Here is a 13,336-nt window from a genome sequence, read left to right as displayed (position 1 = left end):
ATTTTAAACAGGTACACCTACATTATTGCTACAACAGTAAATACTTTCGCTACACTCGCACCACCATTGAAACGAGCACAAAGGATCCTAAAGCGAGAAACAAGAGCGATTCGTTGATAACGATGAATCCCTACTACTGCGCTGTGGCTGTGGGTTCGTATAACGTTGTCCTAGTAGGCTGGTATCAGTGACGATCTGGGTAAAGTAAGCTAGACTAAGGACTTTCAGTCTACTATGTGTGAAGCAACTAAGCTGCGTGAATCATTCTGTTAGGCGTCGAGACCTGCAGAATGTTTTTATAATTTACTGTATTATCATAGCATTTAAAGTATAAACACCCCTGCTTTTAACGATCGTCGCTTTTAGTATCTCCTTCTACATTTCGCTTGCACACACATAGTCTGTAGCATTTTTGCACTATACTATCAGGACTAATCAGTTGAAAAGAGAACATACTGTGTGCGAGCTCCGTCAAACCGAGGGAGTCAAATTTGATTGTCTTGTTCGATTCTTCGTTCCGTTTTCTTTTTGGCGTATCAAACGTAGGTGTGTAGCTGTGAGAAACGCAAGATAGTCACAGCAAGATTATGGAAGACATGCAGACGCAAAACGATTCTTGGAAATCCTTTCACGCGCATCGCTTTGCAATGTTATTTAGCGTTGTAAAACACAATAGCCGCCCGTAGGCCTTCGCTGGTGGCACACGGTTCACCTGTTTTCCACGGGTTTGATTGCTTCAACTCGATAAACGAAGTCATTCGATGTATTCTAACAGAAGACGTTCCTGGTTGCAAATGAATGATTCCACTGAAATCACATGGTGATCGGATAATTTGTTCTACACTTATTACCTTTTCAACGCGAGTTGTCTTATCTTCTGCATATTTAAACTCTATAATTTCACAAAAATAATGTTTTCTATCATCACAATTAGCGGTTCTAGTTCGACAGGAACATTCCAGTCTGTAAATCAATCAGCCCTGGAAAATGATGAAATAAGAATAGGTTCAAAACTTTTATCTGGAATTAGATAATTCCGTTTTCAATAACGGAGTAGCAGCACACGGGCTTCCTACGGGTATCCACGAGTATCCTATGCTTTCACGGGTATCCTATGCTTATGCTTATGCTAATGCTTAATTAGATAATTCCGTTTTTGTTCAACAGAGTTAGCAGCTATCTGTTAGAGTGATCTGTTAGACAATTACAGGGCTAGTGCTTCGATTTTATTGATTCTAATGTCGGATTCCGGGCCAACTCATTAAAGATTGGCATAACCCTTTGAATTGAATAAAGCTTGGTGGTTGTAAGGCTAACCTCTAATTAGGAAATTTGGCATAACTGACTTCTCCGAAATTGGTCCAGACTACACTAAAAATAAAGCATGTTTTGTAGTACGAAAACAAACGTGTGCTTTACGAATTATTTTCTACCCGGAAGTGGATTCGTAAAATCAGTCCTGAACAGGGATGGAAGATCAGTGATTTTGATAAAATCTATGAGTTATCGCCACACGCACAGATCACGATCCGTACAGATCATGACAAACAGTGAATCTTTAGCGTTGATCACAAAATTTTGTTCTCTAAACAGTCTCAGCAGTCGATCATAGTGTTACATTATACCTAGCTGTGAGAAAAAAGGTCACACATGTTGTTTGTATCGCGATTCATACGATGCACACAACCAATCGTCTGTATCTGTTATATTTCTCAACACAATCATGCAATGAACATGATCTGACATGAGGTTTGTCATAATCTGTACGGATCGCGACAAAGTGTTTGTCGCTTACAAGTAGTGATGTCAATGAATCTGAATTTGATCGCTCCTATGATCTTGATCGCTAGAAGCGATTTTTTTCCATCCCTGGTCCTGAACGTCTCATACATAGAAAGTTATATCCGTACAAATTATTGTATTTCAAACAAAATGCTTCGTGTATTATACGAATGTACGAAAAAGCTCACGATAAAAAGAGTACAATACCGACACCTATCGAAACATAGCGACATCTCTCTCTCTCTCTCTCACTCTCTCTCTCTCTCTCTCTCTCTCTCTCCCAGAATCACGACAACTGACAATTGCACAAGTATATTTTTTCCTTATCTACTACCTTCGCAGCCCCGTATTGTTGATAACGAAGCCATACGATAACCGTGTATCGAATGCGTTCTGATCAAGGTCTGATGCAAAGTCCGCTAAGAATGTGTTCTCGTACCAAGTACGAAACATTCGTAATAGCAACATGTGCGATTGAAAACAAACCTACGAATGTTTTTAAATTGTATGAAATTTTATTATCGGCTACGAATATAGTTTAACGAATATTTTTTCTAAAAAAATACGAAATAATGTTCTCCGTATAACTTCTGGAAGGGTTCATTTTTTTCTCATTTATTTTTAAATTAAATTTTGTCTTTTTATTCTATTTTCGCTAGCCGTGTTTTTATACAAAGCTCAAAAGTTATAAAAGTCTTCTTCCAACAACACAAAAAAAATGTTCCTTTACGTTAACTAGTTTCCGAGAAAAAGGTACCTAAAGTTTGAAAATCGGGTTTTTGCAGAATCGGCGTTTAATTACGACGATTTGTTCCATGCGGCACTGGAATATTTGTGGGTATGATTGTTTTTCATCCACTTCTCGTGATCGTATTATTACAAAATTAATACCAAATAAGCGGTAAACCTGTAGAGTCGACTTCTGAGATAAAAAAATCGTGATTTTTTCAAAATGTTTAGTCGTTCGACTCCTCTTTGAACTACATTTGAAATGCGCCGCACGCTTAATAAGGGGGTTGTAGAGTTTCCCTTTTATCCAGTCCACTGCGGTTCAAAGGCTCACCAATAATATAGCCATTCACCTATATGGGGGAGAAGTTGGGTTCAAATCCGATTATAATTGGCTCCCATTATAGTTTGGTTTTCGCGCGGGTCGCTAGACAACGGTTCACAGGTTTATCCTGCTTCAGATACTTGACAAGGTACAACTTGCAGACCCATCATCTGTTTTATAACTAGCCGGTAGAGCACACACAGAATGCGAAGACTCTTCTCCTCAGTGCTTCAGGGTCGGGTTATGTTCATGACTACCAGACAAGTAAATACTTACCATTAGTCGCAAGCAAACTCCTTTTTATTATTACTCTGTCGACACTCTATTCTTCCCACTTTCTTACCTCTTAGCTTTCTATTTATACTTCGAGGCCCCTTTCCGTCCGCAAACTTCCGCTTAGCTTCTTCCGGACACCGCCGTCGCTTTCCCGTCTGGATGCTGGGTGTATGTATTTGGGCGTCGAACGACGTTCCTCAAGCCCATGTACTCACTCCAAATGCCGGTATTGTAGCGACCGAGCCACCGGATCGATGTGATCCTCAAGCGATTATTCGGGATAATAGAAGGTCCTGAACGAGCAGTTTATCCGGCACGATCCTCTTCTCTACTCTCACCTTTCAACTTTAACTTTTCAGCGTTATGGTTTCCTCACTTTAATTTTTATTTAATCGATCTTTGAGGCTCTATTGCTTTGATCCATTTCTTTGCAGTCTTTCACTTTTGTGACCTTTCGTTTTCAGGCTAGCCGGATTCTAGGATCGTTCAGGATGGCGGATAACATTTCGCGCTCTCCAACAGCGCACCCATTAATTCCTCTTCATTTGCACCACTTTTCTTCGGCCGTCCGTTATCACGCATATGTCCTCTGGCGATGGGTAGAAGTACTGCGGTTGCTTCTCGTCGTACCATTTTTGGGATTTGTTAAGGCGGCATCCATAAAGTACGTCACACTTATAGGGGGGAGAGGGGGTTGACCTAATCGTGATGATTTGTGACGTAGGGGGGAGGGGGGGTATGAAGTTATGTGACGTCACATGAAAAGAAATCGAATGGAAAATTTATTCATGAAATTATAATTTAGCCTTCATGTTAGGATACAACTATTGAAAACTTCTATAAAATTAACATACTGATGGATTTTAAAACCAATAGTTAAATTCTTTGAATGAAAGCTTTTTTTTAAACATATATGTGTGAACAGGACTCATTTATTTTATGTAGTATGAACTCTCCATTAAGGCTTTACAGAAGATACAGTAGGGGAACTGTGGGTAAGACGAACAGGGTGGGTAAGACGGACAGGTGGTTGATTCTACCAGTTAAGCATTAAAATTCGTAAATGTTTTGATGGGAATCCAGCCAGCTTGCTATCTCATGATGTCTGAACGTTTCAATCATCATTTAAAACTTTCCAATTTTGATAAAGTACAAAAAAACTAAAAATTGGACATGATTCTGCGTTTGGATGTAACTTTTGTTCCGTCGGAATTAAGCTTTTTGAGTGGTTTAATTCCAAAATGTTGCCCATAGCATGAAGTATTTCGATTTAATACCCTTTCAAGTAACGTCTGCATTGAAATAATACGTAATTTCATTTGCGTATAAAAAATTGTGAACGCTTTAAAAAAATGTATAATGATGGGGTGAAATGGACAACTGCTAGTGTGGGTAAGATGGTCAGTGAACATATTATATTAAAATTGTTGATTTTGCTTCTTAGTGATATCTCAAGCATATAAATGAAAATTTAACCGAAAAACGTGAACTTCAAACAAATCAGCAGCGGCCAAGCATGAAACAGTTTTTGGAATGCTTGTTCATATTGCCGCTGCCAAACAACTTTCTATTGGCTGCCTCTAGTGGGAGGGGGTGGACTGCTCCCTTCATTTTTTGCACGCTACACCACCATATTTTACGTATTCAATTTGTTAAGGGTCAAAAATAATAATATGCGCTCAGTTGGGGCGATTCACAATACCTGTCCATCTTACCCCCACACATTGTCCGTTTCACCCGCAGCACTAAAAAAGTTCACTTCTTCGGACCATTTTTAAAACTCAAAATACACATTGAAAAACATTTTTTGTTAAATATTTCACTAGCTCCTTTTGAAAACAATATGTTGAACTGAAGTAAACTGTATTTAGGTTTTATAAATCATAAGTTCTCTGTATTATATTAGCTGTTCTTCTTAACCTGTTCGTCTTACCCACAGTTCCCCTACACCGCTGAAGAGCTGCTTTAGTACCGTCCTGCCTAAAAGATTTTTGCAACCGCAAACAGCAGTCGCACAAACTCTTGAAGGGCTACGGGATGCTACCAGAGACCCATGGCAATGTTTTTCCTTGATATTCGTGCTGAACTCAATCGATGAACAAAAACTCATACCGAAGTTCCATGACTGCTTTTAAGGTTTTTCGGTATAATTTATATTGCACCTCACTCAAAAGCTCTCTGAAGGATAGACTTTATGCCACTTGCGGATTAAATCTCACATCTAAGGTAGTGTTGAATGGTTGCACGATTGAATGAATACACAAAATGACAAAATCCGTCAGAAAAGTTCTTCCAAGGCGTGTTGCTGCAAGACGTCAGCAGGAAGTCCTGATTCTTTCAACTAGATCAGACGAATTTGAGTGGATGGATGTGAAGAGCGTGGATATGCGCGAAACATTAATCGACGACACATCAACGACTTCTGAAGCTCATCTTCAAAATCCGTGAATCGATGACTTATAAGCTCAAAAATTTTCCTTTTTTTATTTGCAGAAATTCATTTGATAGCTCTAAATAAAAAGGTTGAATGTTTAATTTTTTTTGTAGTGAAGTAAGGAGGGGGGGGGGGGTTGCCGTGACGTGACGTACTTTTTCAGGAGGGGGTCACGAATGTGTGACGAAATGTGACAAGGGGGGGAGGGGGGGTTGATTTTGGTCAAAATTTGCGTGACGTACTAAATGGATGTCGCCTAAAGGAGACACCTTTGGCCAACGAATACTCATTTCATGCATTTTTTTATAATTCAATATGAGCTATCCGCGTTACTCTTGACATTGTTGGGTGGCCATACGGCCACTGGTTACAGTTTATGGACTTTAAGGCGGCGTACGATTCAATCAAATGAAATGAGCTGTGTCAGATAATGCTGGAACATAGTTTTTCGACGAAACTAATTACGCTGATTCGTGCGACACTAGATGGGTCAAAATTATGCGTCAGAATAGCGGGTGAGACCTAAGCCGTTTTCATAATGTTGTATGGACTGATGCAAGGGGATGCACTCTCTAACCTGCTATTCAACATTGCCATGGAAGGTGCAATACGAAGAGCAAACTAGAAATGGAATGGAACTATCATCCTGAAATTTCACATGCTTCTTGGTTTTGCGGATGACGTTGATAACATCTGAATCAACCATAGAGCAGTGGAAGAGGACTTTAGGCTTTTTAAATGGGCAACAGCGTGATTGGGACTTACCATTAACACCGCCAAAATGAAGGTTACTGGCAGGAATCGTGCCGAAGTGGAGCTGGATGGGGAACAATATGAAGTAGGAGGAATTGATTTACCTTGGTACGCTCTGACAACAATGTAAGCCACGAATTAAAACGCGAATTGCAGTTGCGAATAGGGCTTTCTTCGGATTACGTAGAGAACTAAAGTCCCGTAGTTTGCAAATCCGCACAAAGCTGGCGCTCTGCAGAACACTAATCCTCCCGGTGGCCCTTTAAGGATATAAATCATGTACGCTAAAGGAAGTTGATCGACGAGTACCTGGGGTTTTTGAGCATAATATTCTGTGATCTCACTTGGTGGCAAAATAGAAACTGGAGGGCACGTGACCAGAATGCCCGACAAAAGAGTAACCAAAACTATATTCAGCAGAGAGAGCAGGGACTCCGCACCCGATGGATGTGCGCTATCGAGGACGATGCACGTTCAGTTGGTGTTGGGGATTGAAGAACGGTAGCCCAAGACCGACAGTACTGGAGGAGCATACTGAAGAAAAGCAAAACAGGTATAGGTTGGTTCAAGTCGCGGATCTTCTAGCTTGTGTAAAGAGGATCGTTATACTAACTTAATAATCTTCCGCTTGACCTGCATATAACCCATGGAATGGCCACCCCAGAGTCCTGATCTCAACTTGATTGAGAATTTTTGGACTTTGATTCAAAATTTGGTTGCGTAGAACAGTAATATAACAGTAATTTTCTCATCTTATCACAATACAAATTACTTACAAGTACTTATAATACTAATTTGTATTTAAAAGGTCCGTCCTACGTGTCTCTCTATTTACCTTTTCCCTTATTAAAAGGTATTGAGAAAAAAACCAAAGTGCTTTTTAATCGCTTTTCTGTTGTTCCACCTTAAATTTCCGTCCGTCGTGGAAAATCATACAGACTTCCGTTTTTATAATATTTCATATTATAGCTAATAGCCTCTAAAATTAAAATTAGAACAGCTTTTCTCGAGTAATCCTGTTCTGTTATATATTCTAGACAAATCTGTCCAGGCGTTTCGTATACCATTTTATATTTATTTCTAATTGTACTTTTGAGCCACTCCCAAATTTCGTAAGCACCAACACATGTTACATTCGTTTACTTATTTGCATTATGTAAGCATTCGATTGTAACGGATAAAAAATCATAAAAATTATCATTTACTAGTTAAATCTTGGTCGGTAAAGTATCCATGCATTACGCATAGAATCAAATTTGTAAGTATTGACTGCGTGCCACTGTTTGAGTATACAGATTGTTAACCATACCAATCAAATATTTATCTTTTTCTATGGTGCGCACTACCGAAAATATGATTACACCAGAAGGGACCAATTCCATTCCAATTTGTCATGTGATTGTCCTCGGACTTGGCTACCGGACTTGTGCCGGTGGTCGCATTGTGGAACTAATAATCATAACAAAAGATTACCATAACAAATCGAGACCGTATGTGCGTGCGCTTTTATTTCTTCTAGACTAGATACCGAATGACAATTGAGTCGTTGCTAGCGACAAACGAGGATATATTTGCGCTGTGATCCGATTCAACTGCACGTGGGATAAAATTGCGGCACGTGGCCAAAATGACTTGGGATGACACCAGGCATGTACTTGAAAGTGAGCAGCACTGTTCGACGGAGCGGGGTTAAGCCGAAGGGGGTTTACGACATTGGTCCTGCTGTAGACACATGTCGAGGGTAACATTTCTGTGCCTCGGTGAAAAGTATCTATCGGCTGGGAATACCCATCTAATGGATATTGGTGCCAATTGGGCTATTTATTTTATTTGTGCTGCTAAAAGTGATTTATGCTAGTGACTGGCCTATCGATAGCGGACGATCGCGGTAACAATAATTTGACTTATCAATAAGCATTAATATAATTTTTGAGAAGAAAAAATACTGCTCAGGTCACCCTCGTTGGTGGGACATTTCATTTTTATATAATCATGATTATGGAACAATAATTTATTGGGAATTCAGCTTGGTAACTGTATGCTACCCAAGATAGAGCAGATTTTAACAAAACCATCCGAAAAATAACAGACTGAGTCACTGAAACGCTTTTTGCTTTTGATGCAAATCATTGTTAACAACCTTCTATTGGCTTACTAAAAAATATTAAAATTCTGTGGGATTCCAAAGGGCAAGACAGCGGATTATACAATATACGATGGTACTGTAACAGTCTTCGGCATAACCTTCGAATACTTACTAAAACGTGCACTATCTCGAGAAACTTTGGACAGCATTTTACTTACAATGCGCTTCACCTGATATGTATTCGTACAATGTAAATGTCACTTTCATTATAAAATGACACAAAAAATATACAAGCCAGTCGGTGGCAGAAATAAATTAATTATTTAGCGCAGACCTCCCGATAAGCTTCAGCATGTATTATGTATAATGCGAATTTCGTTTTAAGACGTTTTATTTTTCGATAAGTAACATACATGATGTTAACCGTTCCAAATTTATCACAAACCGTGTTAAACTAAAAAGCCTCCGCGCAGGACATTTCCATAAATAATTAATTTGTAATTGTCGCTCGTCAGCACCTGTCCTCGAGCTTCTCTATTTAGCCCGATCGGCGCAGTCAGCCGTTGATGACAGTTTTAAGAGCAGGTTAATTTTGTATTAACGATCGGATGGTTTATGTGGACCGCCGGCGGTTGCTTTCGCATGACCCTCTAATTAAGCAATTTGATAACTACGACGGTGACGGCCGCGCAAAGGTGAAAGAGCTAATATTGTTGAACAGTTTACTGCCCATCGAATGGGAGCGATAGTGGACATTCACTTGATTGTTCTTTAATGGAAGAACCTGTTTAGGTGGCTCAGTGACATGTTGCGCAAATAAAAAAAAACACAGTGACGGACAAAATAGCAAGCACACTGCGGTAGCAGGGCTAGTGCCATCAGCACAAAGTGGGTTTAAGGTACGAATTTTTCAGGCAAAATGAGTTTATAGGACTCCAGGTCCTATTGCACTTCACATTTATTGTGCATTTCGTTATGCGAAAAATATTTAAACAAATTTGTCTTTTAAATGTTATCATATTGCATAAATAAATGTCAATTGAGACGATAGTCAAATAAATTGTTAGAAATGAGTAAAATTTACTTTCCATCGTGATGGTCTTTTTGGTTTTGTCGTCACTGTTTACCGGATGGATAGCTAGTACAATTCCAACTTCTCAAAACCAACGACTTTTTTGCAAGATTGTTTCTTGGCAATAACGGAATACATCCGGAATTGCCTACCAACATTAATTTACACAAGCGAAATAGGTACGTTTCGTAAATGCATTTGAACAATTTAAATTTATTCTAGTCTTATTTTGATAACATTATTCACAAACCTCATTTAAAACATGAATTTCTTTATTGAGCAACAAATTGTTCATATCAATACCATGAATATTTCACACAAAATGTCCTTCATATTTTGATGTACAAGTGAAACAGTTGTGACTAACCGCAAGCTTCACTTGTTTGATCGAATTCGATCAATGTTCTGTTCTTATTGCGGATCCACTCATCTTATATGCATGAAAACGTCATGCATATTCATACCGAGTTCTCGGTTCGCGCGAATTCTAACACAAAACATTATTGCAAGCTCGGTAACATTTTCATAAATTTTATGGTGCTACTGTTGCTATAAATTATGCCGGTGTTTCTGGCCCCGATAGTGATGGAACCATAAAGCCAAAATTCAGCTGTTCTAGCCGGTTCAACCCTTTTGGATTGTTGTTTGGTTATTTACCCTTTCCATGTGATTTCCATTTATTGCTAATCGGAAACAAATCATCCAACGTTTCTATCCAGACGACTGCGATAAAGTCCTTCTTTTCTTTCGCATTTCGGTATTGTATAAGGAATACTTTATCACGTGCCTTGTTACTATAAAACTCTGAGTTAGCATTTTTCTATAAATCATACAAAAATCTATCACAATATTTTGAAATACATTGAGAATATGTAATTCAATTCAATTATAGATGATAGCCACAAGCCACAAGTAAAAACCACACAAATTCTATGTGTTTCTTTCTATTCAGATGAAAAATAAATTGCAAAGACACTTCGCAAATGACTCTATCTTGTCTTTCTTGTTTTCCCGGGGCCGACCGAAACGAGATTCCTTTCAGGAGCGATGATACACTTAAAGCTTACGACTGACGAGCAGGATGTGATTCCACTTCCGGTCACGTGACCGCACAATTTATCATCGGCGACCGATTTACCGACACTTTGTCGTTGGTCTATATATTACGAATTATGTGAACTAAAATAGCTTATTCATGATTGTTTACAAACTTTAAAGAAAAATCCTCTCCGCAGTCAAACTGCGCCGAGTCATGATGAGATGCAACATAAATTAACTACTGCGACTGGAGATCTCGCACCCGTACTTTCGGTAACATACATATAATCATTTATGGCAACTATTTCAATTTGTTTGGTATGAATCACCACCCTTTTCTCGTGTGTCTTGCCGAAATTTTTGTGTACCAGGATAGCGCCACTGACAGAGAGGGGTGGTTCAGCTCTCGCGGTGTAGATTTCGTTTCTATTTTGCTTCACCCCAGGCAATCTGCATGGGAAATCGATCATTAGCACCCTTCGGCAAAGGGTGAATTTGCCTGTGGCCGACGAACGGCCAACGAGAACGAAAACATGCAAACATTCGTTCGTGCTTAGAAGCGAAGGGCGCTAATTTTCGGTGATTTGTAGCTTGTTGACACATTTTCGGGTATTTTGGTTTTCTCGGTTAAATTAGTCCCCCATCAGAATATGCACATTCCCCGTTCAATGGTGTTACAGTTCCTAAAAAATTTCTCTCAAGTGGCTCTTTCCCTCTTTCCAGCTGTTCCGCTTTCCGACAATCGCTGATAGGTCAACGGAGTGGGGATGGTGACAAGCTAAGCCCGAGTTCTGTCAGCTCCTCGCGAGGTCCAGCTGGATTGGACCACCGAACGAATAGCATATCAAATCTAGACGATGATGACAAACTACTGGATGTCGTTGGACCACCGCAAAGTCCACTTCTCTCCCTCAGCCAGCAGATGCAGCATCATGCAGGTAAGATCGCTAGCAAACGTCGGAAACCAATAATTGCCCTAAATTATTTGTCCTTTTGCCTTTTTTCCTACCAAACTCCCTCTAGGCTGGTTCAACTTTGAAGACGTGCAGCGAGCGGAGGAAGCTATGCGAAGGCGACTTCAATCCGACGAGAACGAGCGCGACGGAAGTGATTCCAATTGCTCGGACAGTGTTTCAGGAAGCACAGGTGCCTTTCGTCCGACTTCGGGCAGTCCTAAGGAGTCATCCAGTAGCGCCGGTACATCATATCCTTCGCCGAACATCTCCGTCGGGCCACCAATCCACCCGCCTCCACACTTGTTACCGTATCTCTACCCGCCGGGTCTGTATCCCCCGCATCATCTGTCACTGCTGCACAACCACGCAGCAGCGGCAGCGATGAATCCTAGCTTACTGTTCAATGCCCAACTTGCCCTGGCGGCACAACATCCGGCCTTTTTCGGTCACTACTCTGGTCACTCACCATCCTCGCCACTGCACAGCCTCAAAGGCCATCGCTTTTCACCGTATAGTTTACCCGGATCAGGTATAGGATCGGCATTTGATGCCGTCACACCGGGGTCCAATTCTGGAGGTCCGCGTAGTCTTAGCAGTAGTCCCCATCCACGAGCTGCCTCAAATTCGCCGCCCACCAGGCCAATCTCGGTTTCGCCAACACCTACGCAGAATCCCACGTCCCCGGTTTCGGCAGAAACAACGTCCGCCGCTATACCACCACCACCACCATCGGCTAATACGGCACCAACGGTCACAACTATGCCTTCAAATTCACCGTCCGAGTTGAAGAGCATAGAAAAAATGGTCAACGGGTTAGAAGTGCAGCACAACATCAACGGTAACATGGAGAATAGCAAATTGCAGCAACTCGCGGGACACGATCAGTGACGACTCCTGGACTGTCCGGCGAGTGACAGCAACCTGAAGCTCGATCAGGACATGTGACAGTTGGCAATCAGTTCCAGCAAGCTATTCAGTGCACTATGAATTTCTTGCACGGTGTCTACCGCCGGGATCATCCCCACGGGGGAAGGGTTTCGAATGAGAAGCATGTTAGATGAAGCTGTTATTTAGATGAATTACTGTGCAAATATTTATGATTAAAGCTTAGATCAGTGAAAACCGAGAACGCGATCAACGTCGTCGACCAGTCGCGGCCAATGGAGAGCGTCTAAGAGTTTTGTGTAAAGTTAGTTAAATGAATCCTTAGAGGGTCCTATGAAATTTTGCATTATTTTTAAAAAACTACCAACATGTTCAATTTCAATCGCTTCACATTGATCGTACTTTTTGGACCGAACAGTTGTATATAAGCAATGGAGGAAGATAGAGGGAGAAAAACCGTACTCTGGGTGCACCGTTAGTCCATAAGAAGCGGGAAAATAAAAACCAGTATCATCAGAAATCTCATTGCGAACCATTTCTGTGTCGATTCATCTAATTACAAAACGAGAGAGGATGAAAAACATTTACCAAAGAGTCGATAAACTATTGTAAATTATATTGTTGTACAGGAACGAAGTAAGATTTGGCTCTCTAAGAGACTGATCTACAAACAATGGCTGGTCGGTGAATGGTGAACTCGTCAAAGGTTAGTTTCTACTGAGCACAATAATCCTAACACGTGGAATTGATACGAAGGAAGAGAGTATTAAGCTATAAACTGCCCGAGTCAAAGCAACTAATTATGGGTGTCCAGTTTCATGGTTCATTCATCCCGCTTTTTATACCATAAATAAGTACCCATGCGATGATTTCATTTTCCTCATCAATTTGTTATCAAATCTACTCATCGCAACATCTATTTCAGCGCTATTAAACGCGAACGAAATTGCTTTCGATTGCTATCTCGATAATGAATTAAATTAAACTGATGCTCAAATTA

At 40.4% G+C, this 13,336-nt stretch overlaps 1 protein-coding gene across 1 annotated transcript in view; it reads left to right on the top strand.

Annotated features, from left to right (window-relative positions):
* LOC128735793 (optomotor-blind protein-like) overlaps positions 1–12,339 on the top strand; it is a 55,440-nt gene extending 43,101 nt beyond the window's left edge. Inside the window, exons 4-6 of the mRNA XM_053830279.1 lie at positions 7,397–7,411; positions 11,198–11,433; positions 11,519–12,339. Of these exons, the coding sequence (XP_053686254.1) occupies positions 7,397–7,411; positions 11,198–11,433; positions 11,519–12,339 (1,072 nt within the window). The remainder of the gene's footprint in view (positions 1–7,396; positions 7,412–11,197; positions 11,434–11,518) is intronic.
* The last annotated feature ends 997 nt before the right edge of the window (positions 12,340–13,336 follow it).

The sequence above is a fragment of the Sabethes cyaneus genome, chromosome 2 (assembly GCF_943734655.1).
Source record: "Sabethes cyaneus chromosome 2, idSabCyanKW18_F2, whole genome shotgun sequence".
Classification (NCBI taxonomy): Eukaryota; Metazoa; Arthropoda; class Insecta; order Diptera; family Culicidae; genus Sabethes; species Sabethes cyaneus.
Note: the sequence above shows the minus strand (reverse complement) of the source record. Positions and strands in the feature narration are given on the sequence as shown.